At 26.1% G+C, this 18,529-nt stretch overlaps 2 protein-coding genes across 5 annotated transcripts; one reads left to right on the top strand and one right to left on the bottom strand.

Annotated features, from left to right (window-relative positions):
* The first annotated feature begins 598 nt into the window (after positions 1–598).
* LOC127277473 (serine/arginine repetitive matrix protein 1-like) lies at positions 599–13,744 on the top strand. Of its 4 annotated transcripts, none has more exons than XM_051298630.1 (15): positions 599–975; positions 1,678–1,767; positions 2,594–2,716; positions 5,509–5,679; positions 5,971–6,131; positions 6,377–6,577; positions 6,720–7,622; positions 8,702–8,848; positions 10,881–11,540; positions 11,667–11,997; positions 12,069–12,157; positions 12,235–12,482; positions 12,579–12,737; positions 12,834–13,381; positions 13,499–13,744. In XM_051298630.1, the coding sequence occupies exons 1-15, from the start codon at positions 964–966 to the stop codon at positions 13,709–13,711; spliced, it is 4,056 nt and encodes a 1,351-aa protein (XP_051154587.1). In that variant the 5' UTR covers positions 599–963; the 3' UTR covers positions 13,712–13,744. The 4 variants fall into 4 exon arrangements, with proteins under 4 accessions (XP_051154587.1, XP_051154588.1, XP_051154586.1 ...); XM_051298631.1 differs by having other exon boundaries at positions 600–975; positions 1,696–1,767; positions 6,374–6,577; XM_051298629.1 differs by having other exon boundaries at positions 600–975; positions 6,374–6,577.
* A 592-nt stretch (positions 13,745–14,336) lies between these two features.
* On the bottom strand, positions 14,337–17,435 carry LOC127277475 (DNA-directed RNA polymerase III subunit RPC4). Its single transcript, XM_051298633.1, has 7 exons — positions 17,302–17,435; positions 16,421–16,686; positions 16,064–16,181; positions 15,451–15,826; positions 15,151–15,263; positions 14,587–14,805; positions 14,337–14,504 (listed from the first exon to the last, which is right to left on the bottom strand). The coding sequence occupies exons 2-7, from the start codon at positions 16,660–16,662 to the stop codon at positions 14,388–14,390; spliced, it is 1,185 nt and encodes a 394-aa protein (XP_051154590.1). The 5' UTR covers positions 16,663–16,686; positions 17,302–17,435; the 3' UTR covers positions 14,337–14,387.
* Positions 17,436–18,529: the final 1,094 nt, after the last annotated feature.

The following is an 18,529-nucleotide window of genomic DNA, read 5'->3' as shown; positions in this document are numbered from 1 at the left end:
TTCTTTTAACAATTTTCACAATAAATAATAAAAATAATTGAAAATAATGATTAATTGTAATTATTACAATTACTTAATTATTTAAAAATTAATAATTGAATAATTAATTATTAAAATTTTGAACATTTAAATTATTTATAACCATTTTTTATAATAAATAATAGAAAATAATAATTACAGGATTTTAATTAATTTATTTCATTAATATACGTAGTCAATAATTAAAAATAATTATTAATTTATTGTAATTATTACAATAATTAAATTATTTATACATAAATAATTGAGTAATTAATTATTTATACATAAAAAATTGAATAATTAATTAATAATAAATGAATAATTAATTATTAACAAATAAATAATTGAATTTAAGTATCATTAGCACACATTTTTTTGAATTTGTAATTCAAATTTGGCGGGGTAAGGGGAATCCAAGATGGCGTCACTGGACAAATTCAATTGCGCATGCCGCCTTTAAATTATAAACTATACCTTTCTAACCCTGAGTAACTTCGCAAAAAAAAAAAAAATCGCATCCGTATGAATTCAGCCTAATGACGCTCATCAATGACACAACATAACCTCACTATTTTCCGCCTGCGCAATTTATTTGTGTTAGTCTCTCTGCCATGTTGGCTTTTTTTTCCATGGCGTGCGCGTCTTGCGGGTTAAATAAATTTAATTTTTATCGCAATATTTTTCAATAAAAAAATAAACAGTGAACTTTTAACAAATATACGTATTTGTTGTGTTTTTGTGAAATAACGTCCCCTTTTATTGAGGGGTGCGGGTGGATCGAGTGATCCACAAATATCTCTCTTTGTAATAAAAGAGAAAAAAAGCGGTTTCAAGTTTTTTTTTCTTTTTTTTTTATTTTCCTTGTTATAATATAGAAGCTCCTTTACAGTGTATAGTGTTGTTTCTTCATTATAATTTTGAAATTCAACATTTTTGAAAAAAATGATGTACACCGTAAGTTTTTCTGTTTATTTATTACATTTATCTCACTACTTTTTTTTTAGCATTTAGTTTTGTTGTACAAATTTTTCTATCATGATCGATTGATTTTGATACATATATATATATGTATATATATATAGATATAACATTTCGTTTCATTATACCTTTTATTTTGTCTCTTTTTTTCGAAGTGGAAAATTTATTTTTAGAATTATTATACGCGCACGATTTTGAAGTCTATCGATATTTTTACGAATTTTAATTTTTTTTGAAACAATGTTGTTTTTGTATTATTTATTATATGTAATTAATAATAATTATTAAAAAAAAATTATTTAGCATTATATTAGTAAATAATTAATAAAATAATAATTATTACCAAAATTATATTAATTATTTTTTTTCAAAAAATAAAATTTTTTTTTGTAATTAAATTTTAATTATTTACATTTAATTTATTTTATTTTTAAATACTGAGGGAAAATACGGAAATAAAAAAAATGATAAATTATTTTTCATAGATTAAAAAAATCGAAAATTGTAATTTGAAATTTTTTTTGAATAATTTAATTATTAGTTTTTGAGTTTTTTTTTAAAGGACCTTAATTATTAGTTAATTATTTAATGTTAAAAAAAAACAGGAAAGTTGAGTGTAAAAAAAATTTTCCCCCCTTTACTCCAAAAAAAAAGCGACTATTGCTGTAACTGTTTTAGGGAACAACGACAATGCAGGACACAAGATTCAGCGACAAGGAGAAGAAACTTTTGAAGCAAATGAAATTCGGAGATTCATTAGCACAAAAGGTTAATTATATATTTTTTTAATTTTTATTAATTTATTTTATTGTTTGCATTTTTAAAGAAAAAAAACCCTTTGGCAATTCTAACCATTTTATTTTTAAAAATATTCAATATATATTTCAATTTATTATATTTATTTTTTTATATTTATTTATAACATTAATAATTATTTTTTATTGTGTATAGGATTTCAATTTCATTTTATATAAATAAATAATAATAATAATATAATAATGAACATTGATTTTAAATAGAAATGATATAAATTGTAAACATTATTTTTCCAAATTAAAAAAAAGAGAATTCTTTTAAAAATGTTAATTAATTTATATTTATTTTATTTATTTTATTTCACTTATTATTTGAAAAAGAATTTTTTTTTATTATTTTTTGAAAATAAAATTAGGAAAATGCCCTGTTCTCTTTTTTATTTATTTATTATTATTATTTTTATTTAACAATATATTATTATTATTATATTCAAAATTGTTTTATTACTTTATTTATTATTTTATTCGTTTTTTTCTTTTTTTGTATATTTTTATTTATTTTTATTTATTACTTTTTTTTGTTATTTTTTTATATCATTAATTTTTGTTTCACTTCTTTTTTTTTTATTTATTTATTTTCATTTAAATTTATGTAATTAAATAAATTTATTCTTTTCAATTTTATATTCAAATTTGTTAAAAAAAAAAAAAAATGTTTTGTTTATAAAACCTTAATAAATTTTGAAACGAAAAAATCAAATTTTTATTTAACAAATTTGTTTTTTTTTTGTGAATTGAAAAAAAATTGATTGTAATTTAAAAAAAATCTAATTCTTTAGGTCGATATGAGTAAAGTAAAACTGGACGTGATAAAACCCTGGATAACAACAAAAATAACTCAACTTTTGGGAATGGAAGACGATGTTGTGGTAGAATTTGTTTATAATCAATTGGAGGAGAAGGTAAGAAAAAATAATTCAATTTTGTATTATTATTATTATTATTATTATTATTTCAAACAAAATTCTATTTTTTATTTAAAAAAAAAAAAAAAAATATTTTGCACTTTTATTATTTTCATTTCATTTCACATTTATATATTGTGTGTAAAACTTTAAATATGTTTATTTCAAAGAATTAATTTTCAAAAAAAAATTCTTATAGTTTTTGTTTTTTAAATTTATTAATTTTTTTATTTTAATAAACATCGATTTTTTTTTATTTTATTTTAATAAACATTTATTTATTTATTTATTTTTTTAGTAAACTTTTTATTTTATTTCAATAAATTCATAGTAAATATATTATTTATTTTTAATATAAATATCAATTGGTATTTTTTGAAAATTCTATTGTTATTTAATCATAAAAACAAAACAAAAAAAATCGCAGAATTATACGATTGATCAATGGCTTTTTCCCCTCATGTTAATAAAGCAAAAAAAAAAAAAAAAAATACATTACAATCATTTTCAGCGCAAAATAAAAATGGATTTTCAGTTTCAATAAAAAAAAATAAAATTTTTATTCTCTGCAATAATTTTTTTATTTTCATTTTATATTTTATTTATCTAAATAATTAAAAATTTATCTACAGTAATAAACGGGATTACATAAAATCGTATTTTTGTACATTATAAACGAGCGAAAATAAATTTTTTTCAAAATCAAAATTCACTAATTTGAAAAAAAAAAAAAAACTATTTTTGATTGTTTAAGTAAAAATAAATTTCAAAAAAATTAGTTTTTAAAAACCAATTTCTATATGAAATTAATTAATAATTTCCAGTAAAATCTGTAATTTTTTTGCTAATAAAAAAATTGATGGAATAAAAAAAAAATACTATGAAACTGAAATATCCAGAAAGAGGGAAAGAAAAATTAAATATAATTTTTTTTTCATTCCCTCTCTCATTTTTATTTTCTTCTTCTTCTTCTTCTACTTCTTTTTGTTTATGGAAAAAAAATGTAACAATTTTTTTCATCACATTTACAAAAAAAAAAAAAAAAAAAAATATTATCTCTCTCTCTCTTTGTCTTTGAATTCTCCGTTAGTATTAAAGTAGATGTGGCGCAACAATTTTGTCCAAATGGTGCCAAACGAAACACTTTCACACTCGGGTTCATCATCTGGTGTTCCGAGTTTCCCGCCACACTTTTCCAAAAATTCCAAGCGCCTCGCTATCTCTCTGTCACTCAATCACGCACAATCTCATGCGGATGATCGACAACATCCAGGGGATCCAGCTTTTTTCGAAGATCTTCATCATCATCATCATTTGGAAGAAATTGTCTTCTTGGCGACGAGGACTTGGGGGAGATTTTCCAGTGCAAATCTTTCCGATTTGCTAAGATTTTCCAGCGAACTTCCTTCATCCCTCGAAGTTCTAATCTTTGGGAATTCCGATACAAATCCTGGAAGATTTTCCTGGAATCCTGGCCTACGTGGACCTTCCTCGAAAAAAAAGGGGGGCCATTCCTGAACGAGGAGATCATCTTTGGAGCCTTTGCAAGCTTCCTGGAGGCGATCCAGGGCGTTCCGAATTCCTTGGGAGGCGTTCCGAATCATCATGGAGCTTCTGCGATCATCCTGGAGCCTTTGCGGACCTCCTGGAGCCTTTGTGGTGATCCTGAAGCCTCTGCAATCATCCTGGAGCCCATTGCGGACTTCCTGAAGCTTCTGCGGACCTCCTGGAGCCTCTGCGATCATCCTGGAGCCTTTGTGGTGATCCTGAAGCCTCTGCAATCATCCTGGAGCTTCTTCTGCCTTCCTGAATCTTCTGCAAATCATCGTGGAACTTCTCCGATCATCCTGGAGTTTTCGCAGTCCTCCCGAAGCTGGATTCAATTGGCTCCGAGTCCTGGATCAGACATCGCTGGCGGAATCTTCTCGGGAGACTGCCCGAATTGTCATCAGCATCTTTTTTTTCTTCTGGTTGACTTCGCGGATCATCATCGGCTGGAATAATTTCCCCCTGGACTTCAATTCGCTGGAGAGGTACCGTTCTCAATGCCTTGCTACTTGAAGCAACGGCGTCAGATTCTGATTCAATTCGATCTGGCAGGTTGGTGTGAATTGGTCCTAATTTTTTTTTTCTCTCTAACAATTATGTGTCTATTTCAACGAATTTTGATTCTTGTATTTTTCAGCAATTTTTTTTTTTTTTTCCTTTTTTTCAGCTCAATTTTAGATCCAAGGTATATCGGAATTATACAACATTTTTTTTTTTATCTTTTTTCTTTTATTTTTTAGAAAAATTGTTTAACATTCACTTATATATTATTAATTATATAATATAAATTATAATTATTAATTATTAATTAATATTACTACAATGTTGATTCGATATTAATAATTAAATATTAATAATTATTAATATAATAATAATACAGTACTAATAATTCAAAAATAATATATTTATAATTATTTAATATACAAATAAATAATTATTTCTTTTTTTTACAAATTCCAAAAATTTAGCTAAACCAAAGGCTGAAAATCGAAGAGATAAAAATAATTGGTAAGAGATTTAAAAAAAAAATGTAAGAAAAAAAAAAAAATATCTGCTTTTTCGAGGGGGAAAAGCAGCCATGGAAAAATTGTGATTTTATTATCGTTGTTATTTGTTGTTTTCAGGTTTTATTTTGTAAATTATTATTATTTTCTATTGTATGTTTGTTTGTTTTTTTTTTTAATATTTTTTTCTCTAATTGATCGAGATAAAAGTGATTTTTTTAATGGGTATTTTTACAGTTTCCCGATCCAAGAAAAATGCAAATTAATCTCACTGGTTTTTTGAATGGAAAAAATGCCCGTTCATTTATGGGTGAACTTTGGGATTTATTGGTATCGGCACAGGAAAGTGTCACCGGAATTCCTGATGCTTTTCTACAACAAAAGAAAGATCAAATAAAGAAGCGATTGGTAAATTTTATTTTTTAATTTTTAAAATAAATTTTTCCGCTTTAATTAGGGTTTTTTTTTTTTTTTTTTTTTTTTTTTTTTTTTTTTTTTGGGGAAATTTTTAAGTTTAATTAATTTTTTTAAAAATTGTTTTGACCTTTAATTAATATTTTTAAATTCTTTCTTAATTTTTAGCTTTAATTAGTGATTTTTGAGAATTTATTAAATTAAATCTTAGCTTCAATTAATATTGGTTATTAATTATTATTTTTTAACTTCTTTTGCATTTTTTTTTTTTTTTTTTTCGAACAGGAAGAACAGGAGAAATTGCAAGCGTCAATATCGGAAAAAGAAAAGGAAAAAGAGAGGGAAAAGGAGAAGGACGAAGCTGAGGCGAAAATCAAGAAAGAAGAGAAAGATTCCACGACCAAGGAACACAAAAGAGACAGAAGTCGTGATCGTGAGAGAGACAGGTGACTATTTTTTTTTTTTTTTTTAATTTTTAACTGTTCTCCAAAAATTATTTTTACTTAATTTAGATTCTATAATTTATTTGTTATTTATTTATTTTTAATTCTACAATTTTCCTCTTTATTTCACTTTTTTCTTAAATTGAATTTAATATTAAAAATTAATTAATTAATTATTTAATATAATTTTTTTTTCCTTTTTTTTCAATTAAAAAATAATAATTTTGCCTCAAATTTTTTTTTAGAAGCAAGAGAAGTAGATCGAGAGATCGTCACAGAGATCGCGACAGATCGGGACGTAAAAAACGTTCAACATCACGTTCGCCGAGTAAATCGGGATCAAAGGACAATGGAAAGGATTCAAGCGATATTAAAAATGAACGGGAAGATTCACCAGCGACTGATATTCGTGATAATCCAATTCCCATGTTGCCAATGAAACCAAAACCGTAAGTTTTCGATTTTTTTTTCTCAATTTCATTTTATTTTAACTTTAAAAAAAAAATTGTATTAATTTAAAAAAAATACAAGTTAAAAGTAAAAAATTAAAAGAATAATTCCTCTAAATTTTTTTTTTTTTCTAATTAATAGAGAAGCTGCTGTGGCAATTTCTCGTCTACAAGCAAAATTAATGAGCATTGCCGATGGTAAAAAAAAGAATCGTTCACCAACACCTGATAATAATCAAGAGAAAATTACACCACAACAACAGCAACAACAACAACAACAACAACAACGTAAATCACGTTCAAAATCACCTACGAATCGTACATTAAAAAAATCTAAATCCAAATCACCAACACAATTAAAAACATCATCATCATCAACATCTCAGCGTCGTTCACGTTCACCAATTTCCAAATCACGTAAATCACGTTCAAAATCACCACGTTCACGTCGTTCGCGTTCAAAATCGAAAACACGTCGTTCACGTTCAAAATCACGTCGCTCTAAATCCCGTTCAATTGAACAACGTTCACGCAATAGAAAATCAAAATCACCAAAATCAAAATCATCAACGGCAAATGATGATAAATCACGTTCACGTAATAGTCGTAAATCACGTTCAAAAAGTAATGAACGTGATAAATCACGTAAATCACGTTCACCATCGAGTGATTCAAGATCGTCGAGATCAAAATCACGTTCTAAATCAATGGATAAGAGAAAAGGGACAACAACAACAACAACGACGTCGACAACAAATGCAGATGGAAGAAAAAGAAATGCAAGCAGTAGTTCAAGTAGTGATAGTGATAATGATAATAATAAAGGAAAGGATAAAAATGATTTTGAAATAAGACGAAAGAAAGATGGTGTTCAAGCGAAAAGATCATATCGAAAGACAAATAAAGATGACAGTGGAAGTGACAGTGATTCGAGTCGTGATCGTAAAACAGGAAGTAAACGTCGTAGTCAAACGCCAAGAAAGGATCGTGATCGTTCAAAGGATCGTGATCGATCGAGGGATAGATCACGTGATAGAAATCGAAGGTATTTTATTTATATTACTTTTTTTCTTCCCTTTTTTTTTAAGAATTTTTATTTTTAAAATTTTGTCACCTATTTATTTTTTTTTTAATTTTTATTTTTTATTAGCAGAAAATTTGTTACCTTTTTTTTCCCATCTTTCCTACAAATTATTCAATAATAATTGGATTTTAATTTAATAATTTTAATAATAATAATAATAATAGTAATAATTTTAATTAAATTTTGAAAATAATTTTATTTCTCTTTTTTTTATTATTTGAATTACAAAAAAAATCGTATTATTAAATATCTTATTAATTTTGTTTTCAATTTTTTAGTAATTTTTTTTTTAATTTAATTATTTTTCTTATCAATTTATTTAAATAAAAAAATTAACATAAATTTTTTCAGTTGCCTCACCTATTATCCATTCGCTGTTCCATGTACTATAAATATTCTTCCGTAAGTCCATAAAATTTTCCTTTTCATACCTTCATTCCTATAGAATATTTTCCTTATTTTACAAAAAAAAAGAGAATTTATGTTTTCTTTTACACGTGAAATTTATAATAAAAGCAAAAAATCCAAATTATTGTTTATTTTTTTTTTATTTTAATTTATCTAAATAATTTAACAGAATTTTTGCAATTCACTGACTTTATTTAATTTTCTTCTTCACTGACTTTATGATTAATATTTTTGTTTATTTATATATTTATTTGTGTATTTAGTGTATTTATTTAAAAATATTCAATTTTTTTTTTAATTTTAAAGCTAAAAATCCCCTTTTTTCTATTAATATTGATAAATATTATTTTTTAATATTAATTTTTAGAAATTTCAATTTTTAACGTTAATTTAAAATGTAATATTTAATTATAAAATTGTTTAATAAAATTAACAAAAATTAATTTTCTTTTTTCATATTTAAACTTAAAAAAAAGACAATATTTTTAAATTAAATTTAAAAAAAAAGTAATATTTTATTTTGTTTTTAAATGAAATTTCTATTTGAGTTATAATTTTTTTATTCTCTTTTGTTTTGTTTTATTCGTTATTTTTAATAACATTTTTTAATTTATTTTTGAATTTTATTTTAGACGATCATCGTTAGACAGAGATCGCGACAGGGACAGGGACAGGAGGAGAGATCGAGATCGTGATCGTGATCGTGATCGTTTGGACAGATATAGCGGAAGTCGAGGAATGCGTCCACCTTCCGTTCGAAGGGCTCCAAGTAGAAGAAGGTGAGATTTTTCTTATTATTTATTTTTCAACTGAAATTTTTTTTTCCATTTAAAAATTTTTATTTGATTTAAAATATAGGGTAACTGCACCAGTGGTGGATCAGTTAAGCCCCTTAACTTTCTTATTTTGACTTTGAAGTTCTGTATAGGTTGTTTTTAGACAAATTCGAGGTTATTCTTTATAGTATTATGGATCAGATAGTTCCAATAGACATTTCCTTCAAGGTTAGACTTAATTTTGACACCTACGTTTACTTTAATGCTCCATCAAAGATAATTTGTCAATGATCCTATTCTGGATCACTGTTTGCACCAGTCATGGTTATAGATTGCTCCAGTGGTGGATCACTTAAAAAATCATACTAAAAAACATTGCATTTTAAAATTACGAGACTGAGACGTTTTGCAACTTTTATAAGGCTTTACGGACAGATTTTCAAATTCATTTTCCTATCCATATCCCCTCCTCTTTCATTTCTATAGGTATAATGTGACTAAACATTAATTAATCATCTTTTTATTAGAATTTTTGGTAATAAATAAATAGAAACTCTTAAAGCTTCAGTTTCAATGATAAATAACATTTATTAATTCTGGGTATTTTAATTCATCAAAAATTTAACAATTTGAAATCAGGGGGTCGATTACGTAACTTTCCACTTCCCACATCCCACATTTTACATCCCACTTCTCACTTCCCACATTTTACATCCCACTTCCCACTTCCCACATTTTACATCCCACATCTCACTTCCTACATTTTACATCCCACTTCTCAATTCCCACATCCGATTTCCCACATCTCACTTCCCACATTTTACATCCCATTTCTCAATTCCCACATCCCATTTCCCACATCTCACTTCCCACTTCTCACTTCCCACATTTTACATCTCACTTTCCACATCCCACATCTCACTTCCTACATTTTACATCCCACTTCTCAATTCCCACATCCCATTTCCCACATCTCACTTCCCACATTTTACATACCACTTTCCACATCCAACATCTTGTGGGAAATGGGAGAGATGTGAGAAGTGGGATATAAAAGGTGGAAGCGTGATAAGAAAAGTGTAATGTACAATGTGAGATGTGAAGTGTGAAAAGTGAAATGTGAGAAGTGGGATGTGAAATGTGGGAAGTGAGATGTGGAATGTGAAATATGGGAAGTGGGATGTGGGATGTGGTATGTGAAATATGGGAAGTGGGAAGTGGATATGAAATATGGGAAGTAAGAAGTGAGATGTGAAATATGGGAAGTGGGATATGAAATATGGGAAGTGAGATGTGAAATATGGGATGTGGGAAGTGGGATGTAAAATGTAGGAAGTGAGATGTGGGATTTGGGAAGTGGGATGTAAAATGTGGGAAGTGAGATGTGGGAAGTGGGAAAGTTACGTAATCGACCCCCAGGTGTTAACAAATTAATAAACATTTGAATTAGTGTTAACTAAAATTTAACTCATAAGATTTTCAATAAAACAATGCGTCAACAGGCGAAAAGTAGGACTGATCCACCACTAGATTTTGTTACTTTTTTGGTTCCAGTCGTGGATCACCCGAAAACAATGGACACGCGCTACTTACAGACGTAAATATTGTTCTCAGGGCTCTATGGGGATGAAACGAAATGCCTCCTATTGTGAAAAGAATTAAAAATTGTCCTTAAATGGCTCCAAAGCTTTCTATTCCAAAATATACTCTTAACTTACATGTTAAGGAAAACTCTTGTTTTCTGTCACCACTTTAGTAATTGTTGTCCTGCTTTCTTCGCGATGAATTTAAAAATTTTTTAAAATTGTAATATTGATCTGTATAACTTTCTTAACAATTACCGACACTTGCGGTTCATTTACTTACAAACGTGTAAACACAAATGACCATTTTTCTCGCAGTTGATCCACCACTGGTGCATGATCCACCACTGGTGCAGTTACCCTACTTTGCAAAATATCAAGGATTTGCTTTAAATTAATTTAAAAAAAAAAAAACAATTTTATTTCTTTTACAAAAAAAAAAAAAAAAATAGAAGTCCACCGCGAAGAAGTCCAGTGCGATATCGTCGACGATCACCAAGTCCTAATGATCGTCGACGTGGAGGTGGTGGTCGACGTTCATCGCCCGATCGTAGACGACGTTCATCAGAAAGACGCGACAGACGTCGTTCACCTGAACGTCGCGACAATAGCCGACGACGTTCATCAGATAATCGTGATCGTTCACATAGATACGATAGATCATTGTCACGTGATCGTTCAAGTAAACGCGATCGTTCAAGAGATCGTCGCGATCGTGATAAAGATCATCGACGTTCAAAATCGAAAGATCGTAAATCATCGCCTGAAAGAATAACAAAAGAATCAACAACAACAACGACGGCGGCAACATCATCTTCATCGGCTAAACGTACTTCATCATTGGAACGTGGTAATTTAAAAGATTCTTCTTCATCATCATCTTCGGCTGCTGCTAATGCTAATATTTCTAATTCCGCTAATTCAACGAATGCAACGTCAGTGAAGGATTCAAAGAGAAATAAATCGCGTGAACGAAAAAATTCGATTGATGAAAAGAATAGTAAAAAATCAACGGATTCAACGACACGTAAAGATTTGAGAAATGGACGTTCGAAATCGAGTAGCTCGCAAAGTAGTGAGAGTAGTTCGTCAAGTGATGAAGAGCAAACGAGGTGAGTTTTTCTTCTAATTTTTATTAATTGATAATTAATAATTTCCGAGAATTTTTTAAAAATATTTTTCAAAATAATAATTAATAGTTAAATAAAATAAATAGAAAATTTTCTTTCTTATTGCAGACGATCGGTTGAGAAAAAATTGTCGCGGAGTAAAAGAGAAAAGGAACGTTTAGAGGAAATGAAGAGAAAGGAGAAGGAAAAGGAGAAGGAAATTTTGGAAAAGGAAAAAGAGAGAGAAAGAGAGAGGGAAAAGGAGAAAATTGAAAAGGAAAAAGAAAAAGAGAAGGAAAAAGAAAAGGAAAAGGAGAAAATAATTGTTGAAAAAGAAATTCCAAAACGTATTGAGAAGGATGTGAAAAAAGTTGTTGAGACAATTGTTCAAAAAAAATTGGAAACAAATGTATCGCCAAAGAAAATACCAACGGCAAATTTACCAATTTCCAGACACAGAGTATGTATTCAATTTTTCTTTGTTTTTCTTTTCTTTTAAAAATTTTTGAAAATTAAATTTTTTTTTTCCAGTTTTCCAAGAGTTTGTCGAGAACGCCTTCGCCTTTTAAGAAGACAGAGGACATCATTGCAGCTAATAAAATCAAGCAAACAATAATGAAGTGAGAAATTTGATTTTCTTTTAATTCTTTTAATTTTTTTTAAAAAAAATTAAATTTTCTTTTATTTCATTTTTTAGGGACGATAAATTGGAATCGCCGACAGTTATTGCGGAAACAATTGTCGCGGCAACAGCTGAAACTTTCCCTCTGAAAAAAGACGATCGTTTGGATAAAGTCGAGAGAAATGTGAAATCAACGAAAATTGAAGAGAAAAAAATTCCAAAAATTGCCGATGTTACTTTAACGAAAAAAATTGTTGAAGCGCCAAAGAAATCAAAGAGAGACAGACGCGATGAATCTTCCGATTCTGATGATTCTGACGATGGTGAGTTCATTTATTTCCTCTTCTTTAAAAAAAAAAAAAAATACAATTAGTTTCTAGGGTATTTTTTTAAATTATAAAAAAAAATGAATTTTCCAGGCCGTAAGAAAGCAAAGAAAGTTGAGAGACCGAGAAAATCGAGAAAAGCCTCCACTGAAGATGAAAAATCAGACAAGAGTAAAATTGCATCGAGTTCCGATTCCGAGGAGGAGAAAAAACCGGAAAAAACGAAAAAGAATCGCGACACAAGTCGTACAGGTAATAAGTAACAAAAATTTATTATTATATCATAATTATCAAAAGAAAATCTAAAATATTTTTTCTCAAAAAAAAAAAATAATTCTGCTTCCATAGAATCAAACGATCGAATTAAAGAGAAAAAGGAATTAAAACGTCGTGAAATTGAATTGGAAAAAAAACGCTCGCGAAAAGAAAATGACGAGGAAACAACAACATCAAAAAAATACAAAAGATCGCGAAGAGATTCATCATCACCTGATGAGGAGCAACGTAAAAAAAATCGTTCATGTGATGATGAAAAACAATCGAAAACAAAATCAACAAAATCATCAACAAAAAGAGATTCAAGTTCTGATGATGAGCCAAAAAAATTACGTAAACGTCGTGCTGATAGTTCAACGGATGATGAAAAAATAAAAAGTCGTAAATCGAGAAAAAATTCAACGAGTGATGATGAAATTACAACAACAACAACAACAGCAACAACAACAACGTCGAGGTCAAAATCGTCGAAAAAAAATAAACGTGATTCAAGTTCTGACGATGATGATAATGAAAAGGAGACAAAGAAAAAACGTAATAAAAATGACGATAGCAGCGATGAGGAGAAGGTGAAAAAGAAGAGGAAAAAAAAGACAAAAACAAGTACCAGTGAATCTGACGTGAGTTTCAATTTTTAATCGAAAAAAAATCGTTTTTTATTTATTAAAATATTAAATTATTTATAATTATTTTAAAAAAAAAATTTGTTAAATATAAAAGAATTATTTCTTTTTTAGGAAAGCGAAATCGAGGAGAAGAAAAAGAAGAAAGACAAAAAACACAAAAAGCACAAGAAACACAAGAAGCATAGAAAGCATAAAAAGAAAAGAGTCGCCGAATCAGAAGAATCGGATGCAAGCGAAGGAAATACCGAGGAATTGGAAAAGAAATTACGCGAAAAAGCATTGAAATCAATGAAAAAAGGTCACAGCGTGGAACAAAGTGACTAAATTTTGGAGAGAAGAAAAAAGAAAAAGAAAAAGGTGAATAATTTGAAAATTACGAATTGGAATTACAGAAAGAAAAATTCTGTTTTTTTTTTTTTAAAAAAAAAGTAAATTTATATTTTCTTTTTTTATTTTCCCTCTGTTTTTTTTTTTTTTTAGAAAAAATGGAAAAATTTTTGATTCTCTTACCAAAAAGGGAAAATTTCCAAATCATTGATTTCTTTTGTTAAATTATTATTAATAGATAATTACAATTTTGTGAAGTGTTTGAATATAAAATTTAAATACTATTTAAATTAATACAAAACAATTTTGCACAGGTGAGAAAAAAAAGTTCCCTCTTCAAATTATTATTATTATATAGTTTTTACGAAAAAAAAAAACGAGAGTATTGTCATAAATAATTCATTATATACATATAAATATATATATATTATAAATATTATATGTATATTTAATGTAATACGTTTGTACGCATTATTAACGTATCAGGAAAAAAAATGCTATTGATTTACGTACGTGAAAAATAAAAAACAAAAACCAAATTTTTTTCACTTTAATTGTATTTTAAGTTTTGATTTTTTTTCTTTGATACCAAAAAAAAAAAAAACGAATTAATTTTTGGAAAAATTAGAAAATAGCAAATTTTTTTTTTTATAATAGAAATGATTTATTAAATTTACAGCTTAACGAGACTCTCCCAATCGGGAGTACAAATTAAATTAGTATGAACAGGTCCTAGATTAATGAGCTCTCCGTTTATATTTTCATTGTCCAATTTTGTGACAACAACATCCTTTAAAAGAAAAACATTTTTTATTTATATTATAGAAACGAATTTTTTTTTTTTTTTAATGAAAGGAGAAAAAATAACTCACCTCGCGAAAAAATACTTGTGGCGCAAGATCAATTGAGAGATTATGATTTCCAAGGCACAATCTTGCGGCTCCGGATTTTAAAATTTGTAATTTTCCTAAAAAGCCTTCCTTTAGATTATCGAAAACATTTTCTGTTTTTGATTTTGTATCCACATTTTTTCGTTGTCTACTGTCTTCTTCTTCGTTTTCAACTGGTTCTCCCGGTAAACAGTCTGTAAACTATTTTCGAAAAAAAGATATTAAATTTAATACCAAATAAAAAAAAAAAAAAAAAACAAATAATTAAATTCATCTAATTAAAAAAAAAAAAAAATTATTATTTTTCATTTATTTGAATTCGAAAATAAAATTTATTCGAATTTATTTTTCATTCATTTAAATAAATACGAAAATAAAATTTATTTCTACAAATAAACTTTTTCCCCTTTCTTTTTTGTTTCGGCAAATAAAACTAATAAAAAAAAAACAAATTGAATTTTAAATTCGAAATTGATTTTCTTTTTAAATTAATGACTAATTTACAATCAAAAATTCGAAAAAAAAGAAAAAGTATTTTTCTCCTACCCGAATAAGAAAATATCCATTTGTCTTGTTTTCCAAACATTGGGTAATATTTAATGGTACTTTTTTCTCATCTTTCACATCTTTGCGGAATTTTTCCTTTCCAAGGGGTTTTTCTATAAAACGTGATAAATAACATGAAATTGATAATAAAAATTAAAAAGTTTTTAAAAGAAACAGAAAATATTTTTTAAAAAAGGAATAAAATAAAATTTTACAATTTTTTTTAATATTAATAAACAAAAGAAAAGAATAACTTTTTTTAAATATTGAAATTTAAAAAAAAGAAATGAAAAAACGTACTTTTGTCAGTTTTAACAAAACCAGTCTTCTTTTTCTCATCTCCAACATTATTTTCAATTTGTTCATTGTCTGCCTCAACTTTTATCTCTTTTTTAAATAATTTACCCTCCGACGATATTATTGGCAATACAATGGGACAATTTTGATTTTCAAATTCCCCAACATCATCATCGTCATCATTGTCAATGAAATTATCGCGTAATAATAATTTTAATTTTTCCTCCTCCTCTTTTTTATCAACAATACGATTTGCATTTAATTTTGGTCGCTGTAATAATTCTTGCGTTGAACATCGATCATTTGAATCACGATAGCCTGAAAATCTTGCTCTCGATCGTGGACTATCAGCGAAACCTTCAGCAAAAACTCCCGCTGACTGAAAAAAAAAAAAATAATTAAAATAAATTTTCATTTTTATTCATTTTTTTTTTTTTGAAATAAATTTTATATCAAATTTTTCAATAGAAATAAAATAAATTTGGTATTTTTATTAATTTAATTTTAACTAATTTTTGTCTTTTATTTTTTTTTTTGGTTTCTTTTTCTGTAAAATTAAATATAAAATTAATTTTCGTCAAAAAAATTTATTTTTTTTTTACAAATTTTTAAATACCTGAATAACATTTGAATTTTTATTCTTTTTCCAATCATGATGTCCTTTTCCTCTACCTTTTCCTTTGTGATTTTTATTATTTGGATTTTTTGTATTTTTTTGCACAACATCGGATTCGCTATTAAATTATAAATATTATTATATTATTTACTAATTTAAAAATTATTTTCTATTAAATAATTATAATTAAACAATAATATTAATAATTAATAATAATAATTAAATATTAATATTAAAATTAAAAAATTTATTATTAATTATTAATTTAATTTCTTTTTTTAAATGCAAATTTTTGTTGGATTTGTAAAATTTAGGATTATTATTATTATTATTATTATTATTATTAAAACGACTTACTCATCTTTCTTTTTTCGTTGAGCATTTAAATTTGGTGTATAAACTTTTTTTGGTTTATCAAATTTAATTGAATTACCACCAAGTGTTAAATCACGTGGCGCAAGAAAAGACGTTAATCGTGTTGTTGTTGTTGTTGTCGATGAAAATTGCGATTTTGTTGGTAAATTATTTGTTATATCCGATTGATTGGAAGAATTTTCATTTGCATTTGTATGATTTGCATTTGATTTTTTCTCTGCCATTATATTATTATTTTTTTTTTCTCTCTAAATAACAATAAAGTAAATTATTTTAATTTCCTTTTTTTCTAATTATTTATTATAAATTATTATTTATTTATTATAAATGTAAATTATTGAATTAAATTACTTTTATAAATTAATTAAAAATCAATTAATTAAAATTTAATTACTATAAATATTAAATAAAGATTAATGAATAGAAATAAAAAATAGGAAAAAAAAAATAATAATTAAATAAATTTTTTTCTTAATTATATATCAATTAATTAAATTTCTTTTTCTAAATTATGTATTAATAAAAAATTTATTCTAAATTTTGTACCAATAAAACATTATTAAAATAAATAAATTTTTTTTACGTAAAATCTAACCTATAAAATTATTATTTCGATTTATAGTAAAAAAAAAATTTGCCCGTAAATATAATAAAATTTTTTTAATTAAATATATAAAAAATTCCTCTATAAATTCAAATTAAAACAAAAATAATTAAATTTCTTCTCGTTTACATTGGAAATAGGAGAAAAATTCACTATTATTATTTAATCAGGAGTGTGCACATAAGAAATAAAAACAAAAAGAAAACGAATTATTGTAAAAAGAAAGAAATACATTTGTAATAATTAACAATTTTCTCACCTTTTTTTTTAGAGGGCAAAAATAGAAAATAATAATTGATAACAATAATTGCAGAATTTATTATCAAACAATTTACACATCTTTGTAAATATAACCTTCTTATATTCTTTTTTTCTCTCTCTCTAAAAAAAAGAGAGATAATAATGAAGTTAGCAGAAGGCAAATATCGATAATTAACTCGAAACTCAGAGTTGTGTAGTTACGGGACAAGAAAATTTTAGTAACTTTCTAGTAAGTTTCTAGTAACTAAATGGAAACCAGCCTTGAACTGAGAAAAAGGCGGTAAGAAGTCGTTTCCGGAAGGCCATATCGTTCATTCCCGCCTTTGAAGCTGATTGTGCAACAACGTTAGTGTACTTTTTATTTTAGTGTTGCGTTTTTTCATTTATTTCAGTAAAGTAGTTTCGCGAAGTTTTTATTATTTTGACTTCTATAAAGTAATAAGTAAATATAATTTACAATAAATGAATAAAAAAAAGTGTTTAATATCTAATTGTAGGAAAGAAAGAAGCCAGGAGCAAGAGACGTTTTTCTCCAAAAGTAAGTGTTTTTACTTTACATATATATGTATATATATTTAAATTTTGTATTTTCTGTTTTGACTTTTGATAATTATATATTTGAATATCTAAAATACGATGCTTTCGGTAAATAATCGAAATATAGTTCGTGTCATTTTTGTCCATTTTGTTATATATATATATATATATAGCGATTAGTATATCTGTCCTTTTCTATCACATATTATTGCATTTCCGTTAATTCGTCAGTTTTTCTCGTGTCGCCGAGACATCGAGGCGTATTTTGAGGTTAGAAAATAAATATGTCCCAAAAATTATTGACAATTACATTTATATTAAACATTCTATATATATATTTTATCATTTTATCATATTATATAAATAGCCAAGTGCAAAAATAGAGATTTTAGGTTAATTTGTCCTGGCGTCTTAAATTAAATAATAATTATAATTTAACAATTAAAACAAATTAGAATATATTAATGCATATAAAAATAAAATTATTATTATTAATAATAATTAATATTAACATTATTAATATTTATTATTAATTAATTATTTTATAACTTTCAAATTTTTTGCCAATGAAAAAAAAAACAATTTTTTTTATAAATTAATATTTTAAAAAAACTAATTACATTTTAAGTTTTCAGAGGAAAAAAAGAAGTATTTCCTAAATATTTCGAAAACGATAAAAGATACAAAAA

Source organism: Leptopilina boulardi, unplaced genomic scaffold (assembly GCF_019393585.1).
Source record: "Leptopilina boulardi isolate dan_hultmark-lab unplaced genomic scaffold, ZJU_Lbou_2.1 LbouV2_169, whole genome shotgun sequence".
NCBI lineage: Eukaryota > Metazoa > Arthropoda > Insecta > Hymenoptera > Figitidae > Leptopilina > Leptopilina boulardi.
Note: the sequence above shows the minus strand (reverse complement) of the source record. Positions and strands in the feature narration are given on the sequence as shown.

What these genes read in the sequence shown, in the direction of transcription:
- LOC127277473 (XM_051298629.1), top strand. An exon ending in ATAATCAATTGGAGGAGAAG is followed by an intron (nt 2,717 to 5,508) that starts GTAAGAAAAAAT and finishes GTATTTTTACAG; the next exon opens with TTTCCCGATCCAAGAAAAAT. An exon ending in TCACGTGATAGAAATCGAAG is followed by an intron (nt 7,623 to 8,701) that starts GTATTTTATTTA and finishes ATTTTATTTTAG; the next exon opens with ACGATCATCGTTAGACAGAG.
- LOC127277475 (XM_051298633.1), bottom strand. Translation starts at nt 16,662, where the DNA reads ATGGCAGAGAAAAAATCAAATGCAAATCATACAAATGCAAATGAAAAT. An exon ending in CAACGAAAAAAGAAAGATGA is followed by an intron (nt 16,182 to 16,420) that starts GTAAGTCGTTTT and finishes ATAATTTAATAG; the next exon opens with CGAATCCGATGTTGTGCAAA. An exon ending in ATGGATATTTTCTTATTCGG is followed by an intron (nt 14,806 to 15,150) that starts GTAGGAGAAAAA and finishes TTTCGAAAATAG; the next exon opens with TTTACAGACTGTTTACCGGG.